This window comes from Globicephala melas, chromosome 12, assembly GCF_963455315.2.
Source record: "Globicephala melas chromosome 12, mGloMel1.2, whole genome shotgun sequence".
NCBI classification, from domain to species: Eukaryota; Metazoa; Chordata; class Mammalia; order Artiodactyla; family Delphinidae; genus Globicephala; species Globicephala melas.
Genome location: NC_083325.1, coordinates 26,460,822 through 26,484,037, shown reverse-complemented (window position 1 = coordinate 26,484,037; position 23,216 = coordinate 26,460,822). Strand labels below are relative to the sequence as shown.

Genomic DNA, 23,216 nt, shown 5'->3' with positions numbered 1-23,216 from the left:
TTTAAAAATTGAATTTGGTGTTCCTGTGTTTAAAAGGAGAGATTTCATGTGAAAATCTGGATTTCTGTTTTCTTCTTGCAAAACTGGAAGAGGTAGGTACACTCGGCTGGAGTTCCCACCAGGCAATGGTTGATGGAGAGAGGTCTGGCTTCCCACCCCCACCCCCACCCCCAACTCTTCAGTTGTACATCTGGCCTGCTTTCCTTATTGGTATTTCCTGCCCGGTGGCTCTCTCAGCATCTCCCTGCACTGACGTACTCATGACCAAGTCTGTCTCCAGCCCAGACATCTCCTGAGCTCCACACCCATTCTGTTGGGGCTGCTTAGAATAGCCACTCCAGTGTTCCAGAGTGCCTCTGGCCTCAGCATGCTCCCTGCTAACCTGCCAGGAAACACGGCCCACACTCACCCACTTTTCTGCGCCACGAAATGTGGAAGTGATTTAAGACTTTTCCCTGTCCCTCAGCTCCTATAGTCAGGTGGTCCCAAAGTTCCCTTTCTTCTAAAGGTCTCTAGAATCCATTCCTTTTCCTGTTTCATTCCCCCCATTGTTCTAGTTCCGACTTCATCTGTTTTGCTTGTGTTACGTCAGTGGTCTCCCCATTTCACCCCTCTCCCGACTATCTGCGCCCCTTGCTAAAACATGTAGTTATGTATATAAGTGAGCCCCCTGCTTATAGTCCTTTGTAGAAGCCCCGCCTCGAGTCGTTGTCCCTCCTCCTGCTACTCAGAGCCCTTCCCAGTCTCCCCTCTTCACAGGTCGAGTCACAGAATTCCCTGGGATTTTGGGGGGAGATTCAGCCACCTCATCCCCCACTCCTGGACCCTTTGCCTTGACACATCTTTGTGTGAGCCAGGACGGTGTTTAGGGAATGAGTGAAGAGGAGAGCAATGCCCAAGGCCTGTGCTTTTTTGTTTTGTTTTGTTTTTATTTTAATTTTTTTTTTGCGGTACGCGGGCCTCTCACTGTTGTGGCCTCTCTCGTTGCGGAGCACAGGCTCCGGACGCACAGGCTTAGTGGCCATGGCTCACGGGCCCAGCCGCTCCGCAGCATGTGTGATCCTCCCAGACCGGGGCATGAACCCATGTCCCCTGCATCGGCAGGCGGACTCCCAACCACTGCGCCACCAGGGAAGCCCGCTTTTTTGTTTTTAAATAGCCTTATTGAGATATAATTCACACACCATACAATTCACTCATTTAAAGTATATAGTTCAATGGGTTTTGGTATTATTATTTTTTTTAAATTGTGTTAAAATATACATAACATAAAATTTGGCATTTTAACCATTTTTAAGTGTACAATTCAGTGGCATCAATTACATTCACATTGTTATGCAACCATCACCACAGTCTATTTCCAAAACTTTTTCATCATCCCATACTGAAACTCTATACCCATTAAACAATAACTCCCCAAACCCTCTCTCTCCGCCATCCCAGCCCCTGGTAACCACCATTCTACTTTCTGTCTCTATGAATTTAACACGTACAGGTACCTCACGTAAGTGGAATCATACAGTATTTGTCCTTTTGTGTCTGGCTTGCTTCACTTAGCATAGTGTTCTCAGGGTTCACTCATGTTGTAGCATGAGTCAGACCTTCGTTCCTGTTTAAGGTTGAGTAATATTCCATTGAATGGACGTGCCACATTTTGTTCATCCATTCGTCAGTTGACGGACATTTGGGCTGTTTCTGCCTTTTGGCTATTGCTAGGTAATGCTGCTCTGGCCATGGGGGTACAAGTACCTGTCCAAATCCCTACTCTCAATTACCTTGGGTGTATTCTTAGTTGTGCCTGGTTATATTTGTTTAAATTTTTGAGGAACTACCAAAAACTGGTTTCCACAGCATCAAGACCCTTGCTTTTTAACTAAAAACATACAGATATGCACCGTTTTCTCTGCAGATGTTTTAGGACAACATAAAAAATCTCTGAACATGTTTTGGCTTATAATTTTATCTATGTTTTGGGTTGGCCAAAAGGTTCGTTCGGCTTTTTCCGTCAGTTGGCTCTAGTAGCGTTTAGTTGTCTTTAACTTCATTCGAAACAATTGGATTGGATTGTGACAGCTGTCATATCAGAGTGCATTAAAAAAAAAACATCAAAATTGGTGAATTTTTGTGTAGACATTTTAATATTGAAGATGGAAGGAAAAACAACATTTTTGGCATATTATGATTTATTATTTCAAGAAAGGTAAAAACGCAAAAAATGATTTGTGTGGTGTATGGAGAAGGTGGTGTGACTGATCGCATGTGTCAAAAGTGGCTTGTGAAGTTCCGTGCAGATTTCTTGCTGGACAGTGCTCCACAGTCGGGTGGACCTGTGGAAGTTGATAGCGAATCAAATCGAGATATTAATTGAGAACAATCAACGTTATACCACGCGGGAGATAGCCGACATACTCAGAATGTCCAAATCAAGCGCTGAAAATCATCTGCACCAGCTTGGTTACGTGAATCGCTTTGATGTTTGGATCCCACGTAAGTTAAGCGAAAAAAACCTTCCTGACCGTATTTCCACGTGCGATTCTCTACTCAAACTTAATGAAAACATTCTGTTTTCAAAACAAATTGTGACGGGCGATGAAAAGTGGATACTGTACAATAATGTGGAATGGAAGAGATCGTGGGGCAAGCGAAGTGAATCACCACCAACCACACCAAAGGCCAGTCTTCATCCAAGGAAGGTGATGTTGTGTATGTGGTGGGATTGGAAGGGAGTCCTCTCTTATGAGCTCCTTCTTGAAAACCAAACGATTAATTCCAAGTACTGCTCCCAATTAGACCGACTGAAAGCAGCGCTTGATGAAAAGCGACCAGAATTAGTTAACAGAAAACGCATAATCTTCCATCCGGGTAATGAAAGACCGCGTGTTTCTTTGATGACCAGGCAAAACCTGTTACAGCTTGGCTGTGAAGTTCTGATTCATCTGCCATATTCACCAGACATGGCACCTTCGGATTTCCATTTATTTAGGTCTTTACAAAATTCTCTTAATGGAAACAATTTCAGTTCCCTGGAAGACTGTAAAAGGCACCTGGAACAGTTCTTTGCTCAAAAAGAAAAAGTTTCAGGAAGATGGAATTATGAAGTTGCCTGAAAAATGGTAGAAGGTAGTGGAACAAAAGGGTGAATATATGGTTCAATAAAGTTCTTGGTGAAAATAAAAAATGTCTTTTATTTTTACTTAAAACCCGAAGGAACTTTTTGGCCAACTCGATATTCTTATCCCTAAGTCTATATACATCACCAATGACTCAGGTTTTGTAGTAATTGTTTTTTTATTTTGCTATTTAATGTTTTTCTTTCCCTAATTATAATGGTCCTTTAGCCTGTGTGGTTGCTGTCGCCGAGGCGTGACGCCCCTGGTACACTGCCCTAAAGATCTGCGCCCTCAGGTCTGTTGGGCAGAGGTGAGGGGGTGTGGCATCCATGCAGAGGATCATGGGTGCCCGGCTCCTGTGATTCACAGCACCCCCGCCCCACCTCCCTGCAGGTGATCCGCAGGCACACGCTGGAAGAGAAGCTGCTCTGCCTGGTGCGGCACCGGGCAGGCCACCACTGCCAGAATGCCGTGATCGTCATCCTCATCCTGGCCTGGGAGGGCATCCCCCGAAGCCTCGGAGACACCCTCTACCAGGAGCTCACCGATACCCTCCGGAAGTACGGGAACCCCACCAGCCGGAGATGTGGCCTCAACGATGAGTATGTGGACGGTCCCAGTGGGCAGGGGTGGGGCAGTGGGGTCAGGGCCCTGTGTGTCCTGCCAAGTTAGGACTGTGGTGGAAAGAATGCTTACCTACGGATCTGGCCTGGGGTCTGGCCCTGGCTGGGGAGGCTCTCTTGACTCAGCTTAGCTTTGCTTTCCGCCCCAGGTTGACTCTGAGGCTCTAATAGTGGTAACAAGTGTGGAAAAGTGTGAGTGCCCTGCTAATATAAGGCATCAGTGGTACTCACAAGACCTACCCTTATAGGGTCCCCTCCCCCATTTTTTAAATTAAGATATTTTTACTTACAGTAAAATTCATCCTTTGAGGTGTACAGTTTGAAGAATTTGACAGATGTTTACGGTCATGTAGCCACTGCCACAATGAAGATATAGAAGAGTTGCATCACCCCCCAGACTCCACCGTGCCCTTTTATAGCCAGGCGCTTCTCCCCACCCCTGGCAAACACAAATCTTATTTCCTGGGGCTTCCCTGGTGGTGCAGTGGTTGGGAGTCCGCCTGCCGATGCAGGGGACACGGGTTCGTGCCCCGGTCCGGGAGGATCCCACATGCCGCGGAGTGGCTGGGCCCATGAGCCATGGCCCCTGGGCCTGTGCGTCCAGACCCTGTGCTCCACAACGGGAGAGGCCACAACAGTGAGAGGCCCGCGTACCGAAGGGGAAAAAAAAAAAAATCTTATTTCCTGTCCCTGTAGGGTTGCCTTTACGAGAATGTCATATGAATGGAACCATACATCATGTAGCCTCCTGAGTCTTGCTTCTTGCCCTGAGCAGTGTTCTGAGTTTCATCTATGGATGTGTGTATCAGTAGCTCGTTCCTTTTCACCACTGAGCAGTATTCCACTGTGTGGGTGTGTCACGATTTGTTTATTCATTCCCCAGTTGGAGGGCATTTGGGTTGTTTCTGGATTTTATTAAGTGTTGGATGGTAAAGTCAGTGTTCATTGGTTTAAAGGCCTGTCAGCACCTGGGCCTGCAAGAAGCAGGCATGTTCAAACTCTGTGGTTCACATTCTTCCCGTTTGTGTGGTCTGTGTTGGAGCTGGTCAGGATATTAAAGTTAAGGCAAAGTGTAAACGTTATTGGGTTTTTGATTAGATCCTCCCCAGCCATCTCAAACAGCCCGTGTGCTTCTCCCCGCAGCACACTCTCAGACTTCAGGCTCGGGTGGGAGCCAAACAGGCTGCTCGGAGCTGATTCCCTGCCCACAAGGGTAGAGATTTGGGAAAGGAGCTGAGGTCAGGGAAGGATGTCATGGCCGTCACTGGGAGGCCAGTGGATGCCAGGCCTCAACAGGGCCTCCCCCTGAGGAAGGGGGAAAATTCCAGAACTAAAAATGTGCCTCGTATGCCTAACATGTGATATATGTTGCAGCCGTACCTGCGCTTGCCAAGGCAAAGACCCAAATACCTGTGGTGCCTCGTTCTCCTTCGGTTGTTCCTGGAGCATGTACTTCAATGGCTGCAAATATGCTCGGAGCAAGACTCCTCGCAAGTTCCGCCTCGCGGGGGACAACCCCAAAGAGGTGAGCACAGCCCCACAGGGAGCATGAGACCCTCCCACTCACCCTGTTCCACCTACTGCCTTTAGTAGTCCCGGTGGGATGTAGGATTAGCACACTGTGACTCAGATGTGTAGAAAATGGAACTTCCTTTCTTTTTTTTGAACTGACCTTATCTTGCAGTGAAATAAGGTATGTGGGGTGTAGTGTGGAGGAATACGATGAGTGAAAAATTAGACTTACCAATTACAGGTACCTCAGACTCTTGCAGTTTAGAAAAGTCTCTTTAAGGTAAATGTTCAGATTCCTCATTAGAACTTGACCCGCTTAAAGGGTTATTTCTCCCCTCCATTCTTCTCAAGACATCTTTCTGGGTGTGACGTGTGGCACAAAGAGGGGCCACTGGCCCTCAGGCCACCTTCTGGCCGATGCTGGATGTCCCGAGGTGTCCCTCATCCTGCCTGGCTGCTGGGCCCACATCTCTGTGCACTTGTCCAGTTGTCTAGGTCCTTGGTGTCTCCTTGCTGGGGGCCTGGCACGGTCCTCGGGCACTGGTCTGGCATCCACATGGTATGGCCACTAGGCCTGAGGCCTCCTCCCGCCCACCAGAGCTCCTCCCCAACCCAGTGACAGCAGCACAAGGGGCCTCAGGGTCTCCTCTGCAGGCCGAGCTTAGGCTGGGAACCAGAAGCGTCAGGTCAGGTCACCTCCCACTCTGCCACTTCTCTGTTGCCCTGGTTATGAGGGCCATCCCAAGGGGGTCTCCACTTGGAGTCCAGATGCAAAGCAGGCATAGGCCTGAGTGGTCTCTCTGTCATGTCTCCTCCAGCCTCCCTGCCTTCTGCCTCTGCTACTGTGAGAGGGGTACTGGATCCAGGCAATACCTTGATCCCAGCCTCTACCTTCCAAACCTCTCCAAGCTCCTTTTACCAGAAGGGCTTCCCCATTTTCCAGGAGACAGGGACTCTCCTGGGGCACATTTTTTTTACACCACATGTAAATTTCTATGCTCAGACTTCCAAGCTTTGCTTTTCAGAAATAAAAGGAAGCACGTCCAAATTTAGAACCCCTTTTTTCCCCTCAAAGCCCAGCTTTCTGACTATTACACGACCTAGTCTAAGAGTCTGATTTGACACTAGACTTTTACTTATGGCAGTGCCTGGCCTCCCCCAGAAGCAGCAAATGCAGTTGCTTCAATGAATGGAGGAGTCCCAGTGCCACCAGGAACTAGGAATTACCATGAATGAAAATAATGGCTTTAATTTCTCACAAATACTTTCCCTGTTCCATCAGCTACCATTTCCTGTGCACTAAGTGCTGGGTACTCCGCCCAGCACCTCACAGGTGTCTCAGTTAATCTCATGACAGCCTGAGGATCTAGGCCCTGTTACTGCTCCCTTTACACGTGAGGCAAATGGTTTGCCCAGGGCCATGTGACAGTGATGATGAAGTCAGCATTTAAACCCTGGCCTGTGTTTCCCCAGAGCTCACAAGCCTCACCCCCGTGTTGTGCTGGCTTCCGGCCCACTATGCTGGTGGCAGCGTCTGGAAGGCAGCCAGGGAGGTGCAGTGAGGCTGGCTGGCAACTCTGGCCGCCCTGCTGGACAGACAGCTGAGCCATTGGTCTCACCCTTCCATTTCTAATTCTGTGAGTTTGGTACCTTTTTTCTTCCCTCTTCCTCTTCTTTCTTCTCCGTAAACTCTCCATGCCTGTGCTCAAGGCTGGCTAGGAGCCCCCATAGCCCAACTTGTTACCCTCAGAGAGCCAGAGAGAGGCTGCAGATACCTTAAACTCTCTGCCAGTCTGAGGGCTGCTGCTCTGTCGAGGGCAGCGCTATCCAGTGGAACGTTCTGTGATGATGGAAATGTTCTCTGTAGAAAACACAGCCACGGGAGCCACATGTAGCCACTGAGCATTTGAAACGTGGCCAGTGCAGTGGAGGGGCTGAATTTTTTAAAATTTTTAAATTTAAAAAAATTAATTGAAACTTCTTAATTTTAAAAAAAATTTTATTTAATTTTAATTAAAATGAATTTATATTTCAATAGCCACACATGGCTTGTGGCTAAACACATGAGATGGTGCGGGTCTAAAGGACAGAACATTGTGGTCTGGCCGTGTACCTGGCTGGTGATGGGCGCTGGGCCTAGCTGGCTGTGGGATTTCTAGCACGGGCCTCACCCACCTCTCCCTGCCTTTATTTACCTGTCTGGACCACTGCAAGAAGGACCCACGCCTGCCGCTCGTGCTTGTACATGCCTGCCATCCCGCACCTCTGACCTAGGGTGTTGAGCAAGTGCTTAGCAAGAGCAGGAACCTGTTCTAGGTGTTCTGAGCAGCACTGGGCTGGAGCCTGGCAGAACAGGTGCTTAGTAGTCAGGGTGACCAGACCCTCAGGCAGTGTCTTTCCTGGTGAGCTTCAGCGTCTCCAGCATTAAAACAGACCTGGCACCCCTCCCAGAGGGAACACCATAAAGATACCTGATAGCACCTTACTTCCTGCCTTCCCAGTGGCACCCCGGCAGTGGTTCTAGAATGGAGGTCAATTTCCCATGTGCAGAGTTTGCCAGGCAGGGCTGCCCTGGAGGTGTGTGACTGTTCTTCTGTCCACAGGAAGAAGTGCTCCGGAAGAGTTTCCAGGACCTGGCCACCGAAGTTGCTCCCCTGTATAAGCGGCTGGCCCCCCAGGCCTATCAGAACCAGGTACTGAGTCTTGGGCTGTTCTGTGCCCACATGTCACCCACATCTCTGCCCAGGCTCCCTGAAGTGGGGGAACAGCGGAGTGGGTTCCTTACGGGAAAAGCCCAGCCAGAGCTAGAGCAGTGATCTTTGTTAAGGTCTTTGTTAAGATCCCTTGTTTACACCAAGCCGACCACATCCCAGGCTGTCTCTCCTGTATCCTTGGTCTTTGTCTCTCTCCCCTTAATAATCCTCCACCTCCTCTGCTCTGGTTTCTACTGGGGAGGCTTGAGTTTCTCTCACCTGTCACTGCTGCACCCCATAGACGAGGTGAGAGGGACTTGAGATAACCCAGAAGGAAGTAACCCCTTATAGGGACTTCAGCCAGAAAACCTCCCTCCTACAGCCCAAGTACAAGATGGCTGTGGTCCTTAACCTCCTTCCTCCCTCCTTCCCTCTAAGACCTGGCCTCCCCCATGCCGAATCAGGGCCACTCACCTCAGGTCACTCGAGCAGCTGTCCTTGGCCATCCACACAGGTGACCAATGAGGAAATAGCGATTGACTGCCGCCTGGGGCTGAAGGAAGGGCGGCCCTTCTCAGGGGTCACGGCCTGCATGGACTTCTGTGCCCACGCCCACAAGGACCAGCATAACCTCTACAACGGGTGCACGGTGGTAAGGAAGCCTGTGACCTGTCACAGCCCCACCTGAGAGACGATCCTGGGAGGGCGCACACCTGTTCTCTGCAGATAGGTGGGCTCAAGGCAGGGAGGGTCCCTGCCAGACTACCTGCTCCTGCCCACTTTTCTGGGAAATGCAGGGGCAAGGCTGGCTTGGGTGCTGCAGAATGCAGCCTCTTGGGCACCCAGTGTCTCCCAGTTCTCTAAAGTGTGCTCCAGGTCTCTCTGAGCACTAGGATTTAAGTCCAAACAACCTTTTGATTCATGCATTGAGCAAATGTTTATTGTGCCTCAGGTACTGCTCTAGCTGCCGGGGAATAAACCGGACAGAGTGCTGCCTAAAAATGTGATATAATGTCCAGTAGCAAGGAAGGCTGTGAGGAGAAGATGAAGTAGGGTAAGGGATGAAATGATAGCACATGCTATTTTAGATGACATGGACAGAGGCCTGTATGAGGAGGGGCACCTGAGCAGAGATGCGGAAGTAAGGGACTGAATGCGTGAGGGTGGGGTGCTCCAGGCAGAAGGACCAGCGCAGGCAAAGGCTCGGAGGAGTGAGATTAGAGGGGCAGGCAGGGGTGAGGTCGCAGGGAGCATGGGAGGCTGGGAGGGCTGTGGGTTGTGCTCTAAGTGTGATGGGAAGCCCTGAGATCTCATTTATAAAGTCAGAAGCACTCTCTTGCTCCTGCAGATGGAGAATAAAATATGTTGGGGTAGGGGTGGGTGGGGGAGAATCAGAGCAAGCAGGCCAGGTAGGAGGCTGGGACACTTGTCCAGGCCAGAGGTGACAGGGCTTGGGCAGGAGTGAGGATGGGGTGTGGGGAGTACTTGGACAGGTTGTGGGTTGATTTTGAAGGCGTAGCTGAGAGTAATTGCTGTTGGGGTGGACCTAGGATGTGTGAGTTGCTTGAGCAACTAGGCAAGTGTTGGTGTTTACTGAGATGTAGAATACCAGGAGAGACCAGTTTTGGGGTGAAAAACAATAATTCTATTTTGAGATGCCTGCTAGATGTCCAGGTGGAGATGTAGAGTAGGCAGGGGAGAGGGAGGGTCTGGAGAAATGAATTTGAGACTGGGGAGCACTGAGTTCATAGCCAGTGGAGAGCACTGAGTTTATAGTTAGGGCCATGAGCCTGGATGCTGGCCCCAGAAGAGTGAGTGCAGATGGAAAAGAGAGGAGGTTTGGGCTTGGGTGGGGGCACCCTGGAAGGGGTAATGTGGCTGTCTTCTCTGCTTTTTAACTAGGTCCTAGGAGACAGGGCTCCCAGGGGGGCTGTGGAAGAGGCAAGGGCACGGGCATATTCAACTGAAAGGGGGCTCCCAGAGTCGGTATAGCTTGTGTCCCCAAGGGGATGAATGGCCCAACCCTAGGATTTCATTTCTCCACCTTGTCCTCCTTTTCCATGTCCAAGACTGAGAAGCAAGATGGGGCAGGCTTCTGTCTACACTGTATTGTGAGGGTTTCTAGCTAAAATACAGAGAAAGAAGGAGGGGCCCTCCAGGATTAGGAGAGGGGGCAAGGAAGGAGGGTGGGGCACCAAGAGGTAGGAGCACAGTGAGGTTATTTGGATCCCAGAGCTTCCGGAGTTTGGAGTGAAAAATAAGTTTTTTCCAAAAATGAATAATATTTTTTGTTCTAATTAAACAATTATTTATTGTAAAAAATAATTTTAATACTACGAGCAAGTATAAAGCAAAAAAGCCTGTTATCTCATAGGTAACCTGTGTTAGCATCGTGATGGCCGTCCATTCAGACACCTGAATGTGTGTGTGTGCACAGTTGTATACATCTTACACACTATGTGTATGTGCTGTTCCATGATCTTGCTTTTCTGAACCCAAGAATATGTGGTGGACAGCTTGCTGGTCAGTGGATATAGGCAGCACGTTCTAAGGCTGTGTGTGTGGCTGTGCCGCCACTTATCGACCAGTCTCCTGTGGATGGCAGTCAGTGCTTTTGGACTCCTCTAGAGACCACAGGGAGGGCGTCCTCAGCACAGCTTTGTGCAGTGGCCCCAGGATGAGGACACTTACAGCCCTGGAGTCCTCATTTGGCAGCTCACTGGGCAGCAGCAGGGTTTGTCAGGAGGCAGAGAGGGGAGAGAATAGCCCAGAGCTTTCCTGGGGATTTCGTGGAAAGGAATGGGCAAGGTAGGATAAGTAAGCTGAATAAGTTGAGGGTGGAGAGTTTGAATAATTTCTGCGGGCTCTGGGCTATAGAGGTGGTCCCTAGTTGTCAATACCTAGCCCTGGGGTGATTTAAGGCAGAGAGAATATTTGCCTGGTGTGTGAGAGTTTTATAAAGGAGATGGTTGGGGGTGGGAACTCTGGGTTGGTTGGTTTGTGTATCAGAGTTGCACTGGCAGGGGATCATTTGCTATCTATAGGAATTAGCTAGTCTTAGGGGAGGGACGGTCCCTCCAGGATCAAGGCCCCAAATGCCAGAACATCAGGAATACAGAAAATAAAATATAGTCAATATAAGAGTAAAACGTAAATGAGAAAAAAAATCAATCAAACCTTATTAATAATCAGAGAAACACATACCAACGACGAGGTACATTTTGATAACAGGCGAAAGTTTTAAAGAAATTAATAGCAAAAGTATCAGCAAAAGTATAGGAAAATTGAAACTCATTCTGCCAGGGTAAGTGAAACACTGACGATCATCATTTTGGAGCGCAGTTTGGCAATATGTGGCAGTTCTCCCTTACGGCTTTTATTCTAAGGAATTAAGTATCTTAGAAAATCCAGTGAAAAGGATAAAAGTATTATTTATGATAGGGAAACAGGTTTAAGTGGTCATGAAGGATTAGTTAAATTAACACATTGATACAGTGGAATAATATTGTGTGGCTCTTAAATCATATTGGGGAAGCATACTTAACATGTAAGAAAATATACTGTGTTAAGAAAAAAAAGTTATTCTAAAACTGTATGCATAATATAAATGATCCTATTTAATTATTAAAAAGTGAGTGTGTTCTTAATAACATTAAATAAATAACATTAAAGTCTAAAAAAAAAAAAGTGAGTGTGTATATGACCAAGTATATGCAAGGGTTATTTCTAGTTGGTGGGATTATGGAGATAATTTTTATGTCCTTTGTGCTGGCCTAAATTTTCTACAACCAGCATATATAATTTTCAATTTTAAGGGCAAAAGGAGGCTGAGTGTTGAAGGCAAGGAGGGTAATGGTGGAAGGTCCGAGATCTGTGTGCTGACATGTAATGGCAATGATGGCAGTGGAGGGCAGAGCACATCTCCCAGTCGTGACCTGGCCCCTTTCTGGCCTTGTGACCCTGAGCCGGTCATCTTATCCCCCCAGAGCCTTGTTAGACAAAGTGAACGGATGTGCTTTGAAAACTGTCGAGCAGACTCTAAACGCTGGTGATACCGTTACTCTGTAAAGCTAGACAAATGCGCTTTTTAGATGCTCCGGAAAGTAATAGTGGATAGCTGGGGCTGGGACGGCGTGGGGAAGGGGCGGCCTTGTGTGCGGGACGCTCAGCCCCTCCCGCGCAGTGTCTGGCTACCCCAAGCCCAAGCACCCTCCCCGTCTCTATGTTTGGGGCAGGTCTGCACCCTGACCAAGGAAGACAATCGCTGCGTGGGCAAGATTCCCGAGGATGAGCAGCTGCACGTACTCCCCTTGTACAAGATGGCCAACACGGATGAGTTTGGCAGTGAGGAGAACCAGAACGCCAAGGTGGGCAGCGGGGCCATCCAGGTGCTCACCGCCTTCCCCCGCGAGGTCCGGCGCCTGCCGGAGCCCGCCAAGTCCTGCCGCCAGCGGCAGCTGGAAGCCAGGAAGGCGGCAGCCGAGAAGAAGAAGGTTCAGAAGGAGAAGCTGAGCACTCCTGAGAAGATCAAGCAGGAGGCCCTGGAGCTGGCTGGCATCCCCACTGACCCAGGTGTGTGGGGAGAGGGTGCCCGGCGGGGGTGGCACGGGCACTGTTGGGTGGGGGGCCCTGGACGGCTCCCTTACCACCACTCTTCCTGCCTTGAGGTAGAATTCCATACAGAAAAGTACTGGGGTCTCTCAGCCACCTGGACCATCAATTGTCTTAATTTTGTCAGTCAGCGCCATAGCTGCAGCAGCCCCGGGAAACCAGGCCAGATGGGAGGCACCTGGGAGCCAAATGAAGGCGGTCTCCCTGTCTTCCCAGAGGGCAGCTGGGCGTCCCCCCGGCTCACCGGCTCTCCTCGCTGCGGAAAGTACCGAGGCGGCAGGCGTGTGGTCTGCAGCAGGGTTTTCGGGTGTGGGGCGGCCCTCGTCCCTGCAGTGGCTGGCACAAGGGGGCTTCAGTGAGGCCGGGTTGAGTTCGCTAGAGTCGGGAAGAATGACAACACCGGAGCCCTGGGCACTGCCGGCTGCTCTTCTGGGGCTTCCGTGGGGCCGGGCCACGCTGCGCTGCACTGGGAGCAAGTCCAGCCTCACTCGTCTCGCCCGCCCAGCAGAGGAAACCTCTTGGCAAGAGGGAGCGTCCGTCTCTGTGCTTCTCTGTGCTTCTTCTCTGTCTTGCCTCCTGTCTTCCTCAGGCCTGTCTCTGAAGGGTGGATTGTCCCGGCAAAGCCTGAAGCCCTCCCTCAAGGTAGAGCCACAGAACCACTTCAGCTCCTTCAAGTACAGCGGCAACGCAGTGGTGGAGAGCTACTCGGTGCTGGGCAGTTGCCGGCCCTCCGACCCGTACAGCGTGAACAGCGTGTACTCCTACCACTCCTACTATGCACAGCCCGGCCTGGCCTCCGTCAACGGCTTCCACTCCAAGTACGCGCTTCCATCATTTGGCTACTATGGCTTTCCATCCAGTAACCCCGTCTTCCCCTCTCAGTTCCTGGGTCCTAGCACCTGGGGGCACAGTGGCAGCAACAGCAGTTTTGAGAAGAAGCCAGACCTCCACGCTCTGCACAACAGCCTGAGCCCAGCCTACGGTGGTGCTGAGTTTGCCGAGCTGCCTGGCCAGGCTGTTCCCACAGACACCCACCACCCTGCTCCACACCACCAGCAGCCTGCTTACCCAGGCCCCAAGGAGTACCTGCTTCCAAAGGCCCCCCAGCTCCACCCAGTGTCCAGGGACCCCTCTCCCTTTGTACAGAGCTCCAGTTGCTACAACAGATCCATCAAGCAAGAGCCAGTAGATCCACTGGTCCACACCGAATCTGTACCCAGAGAGCCCGGCAAGATGGGCAAAATGCCTTTGCCTGAGGCGTCTCAGAATGGGGGACCCAATCACCTATGGGGACAGTACTCAGGAGGCCCGAGCGTGTCCCCCAAGAGGACTCACAGTGTGGGTGGCAGCTGGGGTGTGTTCCCTCCTGCAGAGAGCCCTGCTGTTGTCCCCGATAAGCTTGGTTCTTTGGGGGCTGGCTGCCTGGCCCCTTCCCACTTCCCAGATGGACAGCATCAATGGGGGTTATTCCCTGGCGAGGGACAGCAGCCAGCCCCGCAGCCCGGAGGACGGCTGCGGGGCAAGCCGTGGAGCCACTGCAAGTTTGCGAACAGCGCCTCGGCCTTGGCTGGGCCCAGCCTAACTGAGAAGCCATGGGCGGTAGGAGCCGGGGATTTCAACTCTGCCCTGAAAGGTGGTCCCAGATTCCAAGACAAGCTGTGGAGCCCCCTGAAAGGGGAGGAGGGAAGGATTCCAACCCCGGGGGTGAGCCAGCTGGACAAAGCCTGGCAGTCCTTTGGCATGCCCCTGGGCCCCACTGAGAAGCTATTTGGGGCCCTGAAGACCGAGGAGAAGCTGTGGGATCCCTTCGGCCTGGAGGAGGGGACGGCGGAGGAGCCCCCCAGCAAGGGCACAGTCAAGGAGGAGAAGGGCGGCGGAGGCGGCGGCGCTGCTGGGGCAGAGGAGGCAGAGGAGGAGCTGTGGTCCGACAGTGAACACAACTTCCTGGACGAGAATATCGGCGGCGTGGCCGTGGCCCCCGCTCACGGCTCCATCCTCATCGAGTGTGCCCGGCGGGAGCTGCACGCCACCACACCCCTCAAGAAACCCAACCGCTGCCACCCCACCCGCATTTCGCTGGTCTTCTACCAGCACAAGAACCTCAACCAGCCCAATCACGGGCTGGCCCTCTGGGAGGCCAAGATGAAGCAGCTGGCCGAGAGGGCGCGGGCGAGACAGGAGGAGGCCGCCCGGCTGGGCCTGGGCCAGCAGGAGGCCAAGCTGTATGGGAAGAAGCGCAAGTGGGGGGGTGCCATGGTCCCCGAGCCCCAACATAAGGAAAAGAAGGGGCTTGTCCCCACCCGGCAGGCGCTGGCCGTGCCCACGGACTCAGCAGTCACCGTGTCCTCGTACGCCTACACGAAGGTCACGGGCCCCTACAGCCGCTGGATCTAGGCGCCAGGGTGCCAGGGAGCCAGCGTACCTCAGCGTCGGGCCAGGCCCGAGCTGCCTCTGTGGTGCTTTCGCCCTCACACCTGGGGGCGGGTTGGGGGTGCAGAAGTCTTTTTATCTATATATACATATATAGATACGCATATATATGTATTTATGGTCCAAACCTCAGAACTGACCCGCCCCTCCCTTCCCCCCAATTCCCCAGCACTTTGAAGAAGAAACTACGGCTGTCGGGTGATTTTTTCGTGATCTTAATATTTATATCTCCACGTTGGTTTTTTTCCTCCCTTGTTTGGGGGGACCTTTTATTTTCTCTTGTTTTTAAAACTCTATCCTTGTATATCACAATAATGGAAAGAAAGTTTATAGTGTCCTTTCACAAAGGAGTAGTTTTAAATTCCATTTAAAATGTGTATTTATTGGATTTTTTTAAAAGTGACAATTGTAATGGTAAAGGATCGGCAGGAAAGGCCAGAAGCACTCATTCCTGCCCAGTTGTGCTGGGCCTGGTGAGCCTGGCCCTCTTGGGAGCTGACAAGGTTCTCTCAGCCATCGGCCCCTCATGAGCCAAGTGCAGGTTGTAGCCACCCACTGCATCCCTCCTGACAGACATGCCTTCCCTTCAGGGGAGGGAGCTCTCAGGACAGCTTCTGTCCTCTCCGGTAGGATGGGAGAATCTGTAGGAAAACAGCTGGGGTCCCTTTTCCAGTCCCCGGCTTGGAGTCAGGGATGGGGGCAGGTGCACCCCAGGCCAGGCACCTGAGATGCTGGCATAGATTTTCCCAGAAACCAGGTTGGAAGTAGACAGCTTCAAGCTTGCTAGTCTCCACACTGAATCCTCTCTGTCCCTTAGCTATCAAGTCACGTGATACCGTGGTCCCCTCGGCAGCACCTCGGGATGGCGCTGGAATCCAGAGGCTCTCAGGAGCCTCTTCCGCCGAGCTGACTAGCCAACGAATACTGGCCGAAGGAATTCGTCTTAGTGGCAGATTTTTGTTTTAAAAAATGCCCCAAAGTCTGTGCTGATACCGAAAAGGGCTACTGTATCTTTAAAAACAGGAAGTTGAACCCAAGCTGTGAAAAGCCAGCGGTGCTGTAGTGTTGTGCTGGGACTTCCTTGACTCGGGCAGGCTGTGTCTGCAGGAGCTCCGCACAGCAGTGTGACAGCAGTAACGCATCTCCTTATCCCTGGATTTCACATCGGACAATGGTGCATGCCTCATACCTGAGCCCACCCCCTCCATGCTATCATCTGGGGAGTGGGGCCTACACTTAATGATTTTAAAATGCAAGAGTCAAACGTTTTCAGCAGGTCGCTATGATTGTCCTCCCTAATTGGTGCCATTTCTCTATTTGGTCATTTTCTCCTTTCCTTCCTCCCCTCTCCACCCACTCGAACATGCCCGTTCTAAAATTCTGGTGCATTCATTCAGTTCTTTGAAATGAGAATGTGGTGCTTAATTTTTTCAACATCGTTGAGAGAGGTTGGGCCTGACCGGTGGAAGCAACATGCGTTGACAGCAAGTCAGACTTCTTGGAGTGTCTGTTTTTCCTGTGGTATTAGCAGAAATTATATCCAGCTACCCATGTGGATGTGTGTGGTGAGTGGGAGGCTTCGTAAGGACACAGAGGGGAATGTGGCCCCACAGTGAATGACAGCCAAGCCCTGAGATAAACATCAGATATTTATTGAGCAGTTTTATTCAGATGTGGGTCTTCATAAAATGAGTTTAACAATCAGATGATGATGCTAAAGGCAAGTTCCTGAGCTTCCAGGTGCCTTGTGTAAGAGCTGAGAATTGACCCGCTGGGTGTTTACTGTAACTGTTCCAGAAGCACTGGCGGAGAGTCGCTGTGAGATGTCCTGAGCATTTATGTGGTCTGGTTTTAACTGTAAATAGTGAAAAAAAAAATTTTTTTAAGCACTTTTGCCTAGATTTAAACAGCAACTTGAAAAAAAGTATGTTTTAACATGTAATTGTGGGAGAAATTGTAAATAGTAGCTGAATATTTAACGTGCTTTGTCTATCCTTCACTTTTACCATATTCTGTAAAGTTGCATTTATTTTACAGGACAAAAATGAAATATTATTGCTTTTGAAATAAATACCCAAGAGCTTATCAGGATTTCGAATTATTCAGAACTCAGATTTATAGGAAAACCTCTGACCTTCAGTTTGACAAGCTAAAGGAAGCAGAGTCTTTAATAAGCATGCTGATTTTCTAGTTTTGAGGAAAAGTTGGGTCCTTTAAATGCTATTTTGCTTATCGCATCAGTACTTTTATGCAGGTCTCATTTGACTCCGTGCTTAGGTAGATGCGGGGGTGCCTTGAAAACTTCATTTTAAATTATCTTAAGCAAGAAATACAATATTTTACAAAACATTTGGAGAATGTGACCGTCTGTATGACCCGGGAAAGCCCCAGGTTGGCTGTTGGTTTGGAAGGTCCTGAGTGTAACCCAGGTGATTCTGATGCTTGGCATGTATGAATCTCCTTGATGTGTGTTAAATAGACTCTTCCCCTCATCCCCCTTTGGTAGCAAAGCCATTAGATGAAAGAAGAAACCAATACAAGCTAAAAGCATGTGATGTCTGTCCCCCCAGCCCAAACAGCCTTCGGTTCATAAATTCTAGATCAGCAAATAGACTGCTGAGAAGCGAGTCAAGAGGCAGTCTCCATTGGACGTCCCCATGCCCTTCAGAACGGTGTTTCAGAAATTAGGTGGTGCTGTTGCCATGCTCAAGCCCATGCTGATTTTTACACACTACATGTATAACCTACCTCAAATCTCAGTCATTAAATTAGCATGCTTTAGACGTATGTTTAAAAAGTAACTATGCACAGCTCTTTATCGCCCCCCCCTTGCTGCTGAAGGTTTCTTAAAGAGAAAAATCAAATTTTTATTTTTTACTGGCACTATCATTTTTTAAGTCCTAAAGATGATTAACAGACATTTTTATCATGAGAAGAAAAATAAAGCCATTGCAACTAAAGAACCTAACAACATGATCAAGTTTTAATAATAGTATAGCAGCGGAAATGATGGAGTCTTAAGAGTCATCCCCCAGTGTGCCCTGTCCACAGACGCCATCCACATGCAGTGCAGACATTTGGTTCTTCTTTTCTTCTGTTTTCCCTGCCTTTTGCTTGCAAGGAAAGTACTTGCAAAGTTTTGTGCTAAGAGGTTTTTAAAATAAAAATCGCTTTGCGGCAGGTTCTCGCAAAATAACTGGTGCTAGCTCAAGAAACCGTTATCTAACCATCAGAAATCTTGAGTAAGGTGTTTCATGGATTTTGAGGTTTCTTGTTTTTGTTGTTGTTTGGTGTGTTTTTTGGCAGGGCCTAGGTTTCCCACGCTCTGGCTTCGTGGGTACTGCTTTGCTGTCTCACTGAGATGACAGGTATGCATGGAAAGAGATCATACCCACCCCTCTTGGTCCTTTCACCAGCCTCTTTTGGAAACAGTAGTTTGCAGAACAAGGGACTTTTAAAGTGCTAAAGTAAGGAAAGAAAGAGCAGATCTTAATTGCTTTGTACCAGACAGCAGTGGGTGTGCGAGGACGGGTGACAGTGAGTAAGTAGATGGTAACCTGATTCCACTGAGAGAACCCGGCCAGGCTTCATGAAGTTAACCACCGCCAGATCTCACACCAAGGCAGTGCTGTGGAAAATTAAAATGATAGCCCTGACGTGCCTCAACCAATCTCTCTTTCCTTTTGTTACTGAAGTGTGTTTTATGGACTAGGAAGCATTTTTATGAATTGAAATAGTATAAATAAAATGGTGCTATGGTGTTTTAATGTGACTGTCCCTGATCCTGTCCTGCTGAGGTGCTATCAAGGTTCTGAAACCACAACCAACCAAAAACAAGGTGGGCTCCAGTCTCTCTTGGCTTCTCCCCCCCTCCCCCCTTTTGGTGCTGTCTCCTTAGACCTCTGTTTACGTGCTAGAACCTGCTCTGAGCAGTTTTTCTGTTTTGTTTTATTCTTCCCTTGCTGGCCAAATAGAAAGGCAAGTCTCGAAGGCAGCCAGCCCCCTTACTACGACAGGGGAATGGGCCTTCCTGGCTTGGAGGTGGCGGGGCGCTCTCGTTTCACATCTGTCCTCTTAGGCCTGATAAGAAAGGAGGTGTGAAGGGCTTTTCTTTTTTCTTTTTTTTTTTTTGGAGGAAGGGGAGTTGGGTACTCCTGCCTCTTCTAACGTGGCAGGCATTCTCATAGCCAACACACGTTTTCCTCCTGCAGTCCAGGGTGCCAAGTAGATGTCTCTGAGGGTTCCAAAGGTGCTCTGCATACCAAGGTGGGCCAGATGGGCCTCCTTCCTCACCTAGCACTGGCCAGGACCGTGGTGGGCGGGGGTCTCATTCCTTTGCTCCCCACAGCCTTTGCCCCAGCAATGCTTCTGCTTCTCATTGGGAACCCCTCATGTTCAAACTTAAAGGAAGGAGCTTTCTTTGCTCACTCAGTGCCACTGAGGCTCTTTTTAGTTGGTGCTATTCTAAATTTCTTCTTGGGTCCACAAAAGTTGGTATTTTAAAAACTCAACAGGAAGCTCCATTTTGTGTCATCCACTGTCACAATAATTTTTTTAAATACCTCAACAACGGGACATCGTGACAACTTTGGTAAAGTAGATTCCGTGAGGGTCTGATACATACAGGTGGTCCATTTGGTGACATACCTGACCTTGAAGAATCTGGGGTCATTTTGTGTTTCATTCTTCAGTTAAAATGGCAGAATGCCTAAAGGAAGGACTGTGGTTGACTTTATTTCATTTCCTTTTTTTGCTTTTGAATAAAATGTGAATTTCCCATGCCCATCTCATTGAGCTTTTTCAGTCATCGTTGCTGTCATTTGAAATGACTCCCTCAAAACCTAGTTTTATTAGCCAGTTGCATCTGCTGTAGTACATGGCCAGCTTCAACATACCCTGGACCAAAATGAACATTTTTGGGGGTGCATACCCCCAACATAGGTTATACAGTCCCACACCCACATGTGCAAAGAGTTTTTCCATGTGTGAGGCCCCTGTCTTGGCACTCCCAGCCCTTCCTTCTGCAGAGCTGCCGACAAGAGCAAAGCAATAGGCTTCTTCCCTGAGCAGAGACTGCAGCACAGAAATGCAAAGTCTAAAGTTGCTTTTTGCCTAAGAATCAGTGAGAATTGGCCTACTTCCTTGTTTGCTTCTATTCTGATATCAGGGATGCTTTTTGTAGTGGTATTGTTTGCGCTCTTTTCTCATTTTGACTACCTGTCATTCAGGGATAACTCATCATTATTCACGTGAGGATTTAAAAAATACTGTTTGGCTCATTTGAACATCCAAATTTTCTTGGTTCCAGTACTTTTTTTTCTTTTGAGGGGAAAAAGGAGGAGAAAAACAGGAGCGATGTAATTTCTTTTTCACGTATTCTAATTTTAAAAAAAAAGAAACAAGGACAGGTCATATTGTGGCATATTAATGCATTAGACTTCATTTAGAACCCCTGTAGCTTTTTGGTGTGTTTTATTTCTTCTCTCTTTGAATTCCTGTTTGGTTACTTGGCTTCCAATGGAGGTGAACTTAACAACCATACTTGAATATTCCGTCTTGACTTTGTAACTGTGGCTACTTGAAATGAAGTTTATCTGGGGTTGATGGATGAATGGTAGATTTTTGCAATGTCTCAAGGCAATAGGATGTGTATTATTAAACTGTAGATATTCTTAGTACAGTAAATTTATGCTGATAATTTTATTTTGTATAATTTTTACTTTTTTGTTAATATTTTTTCCTCCCACTTTATTGGTTTGCCTCCTGAGCTACCCTCCTTGCCTTCCCTTCTCCCCCAGTGTTTCAGCAGATTTAATTTAGGGTGCCTAGAAATTGCAAGTATGTATCCTTTTTTGATTTGTATTTTATTATAATTTACACAAACAACTGGGTTTGTGAACTGTATTACTCCTGGTATCTTTAAAATATTGTGGGTGTTTTAATAAATTTTATATTTATTTTTTGCACTCAAATTCTGTGTGGCTTCTTCCCCCACCCCACCCACCCCCTTGAATTGGGCCCAGATTGCGGTATTTAAGATTCCCTGTAATCCCACCCTCCCCCTGCAGGTTGTAGGTACACAAAGGAAGCCCTGACTAATAGCCTGTTCCCCTTCCACCTCCCGCATAAGGTGATGTTCAAAGACTGGAAGCTGTTAAAGCTGCTATAAAGGGGGAAAGTAGATGTGGCCTTTTACTCATCTGTTTCTCCTTTTGTTTGTTTTTCCCCTTTGATCTTTTTGTCCCCTCTTTCCATTCAGTTTGGAGACTCCCACCCCCCGCCCCCATTAAGACTGTTCACTTCTGATGTACTGTTTGCTAAGGATTGTTGCATCCTGCTCCATTCTGATGGCCTCAGCAGCACATCCAGTATGAAGGGCCTATCTTTGGAGAGATGAGCTTTCCCATAAGGTCCCATGCCTGGGGCTACCTCTTTTCATTCAGATTGCCAATTCTGTTGATGGCTGAAAAGGGAACTATAAGTTGAAGAAAGGAAAAGACAGAAGGGCAAATGGGAGGAGGAGAAACCATCCCTTCTGCTTGAAGCATCGGACTAAAATGCATTCAGCATCTCTGAGGGACAGCCAACCCCGCAGTCCATTACTCTCTCCAGTTGATGCCAGTATCCCGTTAGGTCACTAGACAGGAAAGCTCCTCTCTGAGGACATTTGCGTGAAAACCCCATCATTGCAATAGGGGTGCCAGATGACAGCCTTGGGGGTTTTCTTCTCTGTTTCAGTTGCAAAGGAACCCTCTGGAAATGCCTGGGCACACCAGGGTCACCAGAGCTTCTCACAGATGTTCGTGTGTTTTATGAAAGCGGGGTCACACTGTGTCTGGTAACCTGCTTTCCACTTGACATCTTTGAGTTGAAAGAGACCTAGTGTCCCCTTTCCCAGCCCCTGTTGTGTTGGCCCCATTTCCAGACCCTGAGGTGAGGGGCTAGGAGATTACTGCTTCGGCAGGGACTGACTCACTACTGGGTAATATAAATATGCTTTCATCTCTTCTTATACAAATTCCGTATTAAATATAGAAAAATTAGAAGACAGGAGTTATAAAAAATTATTTGAAATCCCACTACAAGAGAACCACATATTATTGGTCACAAACATTTTCTGACTATTTAAATATAACCATATGTGTGTGTATATATATATATATATTTAATGGAATAAAACAATAATACCATGTTGTGATCTTTTTTCACTGAACATATCTTCAAGTATCAGTAATACAGAACTAATACAGAACTATAGTTGACGCTTGAACAACGCGGTGGTTAGGCGCACCAACCCTCTGCACAAAGAGCCCCAGATTAATTACTAGTCCACCCTCTGTATCTGCAGCTCCTTGGTATCTGAGGTTCCACGTCTACCCGCTCAACCAACTTGGATCCTGTAGGACTGTAGTATCTACTATTGAAAACGATCTGCATTGGGACTTCCCTGATGGTGCAGTGGTTAAGAATCCACCTGCCAATGCAGGGGACATGCGTTCGATCCCTGGTCCGGGAGGATCCCACATACCACAGAGCAACTAAGCCTGGGTGCCACAACTACTGAGGCCACGTGCCGAGAGCCCGTGCTCTGCAACAAGAGAAGCCACCGAAATGAGAAGCCGGAGCACTGCAATGAAGAGTAGCCCCCACTCGCCCCAACTAGAGAAAGCCCATGTGCAGCAACGAAGACCCAGTGCAGCCAAAAATAAATTTTTAAAGATTAAAAAAAAAAAATCGGCGTATAAGTGAACCTGTGCAGCTCAAACCCGTGTTGTTCAAGGGTCAACTGTACATCTTTTTAAAGAGTTGCCTAGTATTTCATTGTGTGGATTTACTCATTCACACATTACTATTGAACTCTAAGATTCCAACTTGTTGCAGTTATAAACTGAACTAATCTAAATCTGCCTCCATCATATTTCCACTAAATTTCTTTGTACTCCAAGAAGCATCTCAATTCATCCCTCTGAGCCACATGACTGCATCCTTAATTCCCTGAACCTTCTTGTGACCCTATACTACCCCCACCATATCCCTGTTCACACCTAGAGCATCCTTCATTACAGTGGGATCTCTAGAAATGACCAATGTCCCAGATGGGATCTGGCTGGCCTAAACCAAGCACACAGACACCACGGAGTCCCACAACCTGGACACGCCATTTTTATTAACACACACCAAAGTTTATTAGCTTTTTAAGCAGCTGAGTTACGCTGAGGGCTGTGTGGCTCAGTGGA

The 23,216-nt window shown here is 48.6% G+C and overlaps 1 protein-coding gene across 3 annotated transcripts in view; it reads left to right on the top strand.

Annotated features, from left to right (window-relative positions):
- Positions 1–20,909, top strand: part of TET3 (tet methylcytosine dioxygenase 3) — a 112,336-nt gene extending 91,427 nt beyond the window's left edge. For all 3 annotated transcript variants that reach the window (XM_030877605.2, XM_030877608.2, XM_030877610.2), the window contains 6 exons: positions 3,504–3,712; positions 5,108–5,258; positions 7,849–7,938; positions 8,453–8,590; positions 12,174–12,510; positions 13,139–20,909. In XM_030877605.2, the coding sequence (XP_030733465.1) occupies positions 3,504–3,712; positions 5,108–5,258; positions 7,849–7,938; positions 8,453–8,590; positions 12,174–12,510; positions 13,139–14,943 (2,730 nt within the window). In that variant the 3' untranslated portion in view covers positions 14,944–20,909. The remainder of the gene's footprint in view (positions 1–3,503; positions 3,713–5,107; positions 5,259–7,848; positions 7,939–8,452; positions 8,591–12,173; positions 12,511–13,138) is intronic.
- The last annotated feature ends 2,307 nt before the right edge of the window (positions 20,910–23,216 follow it).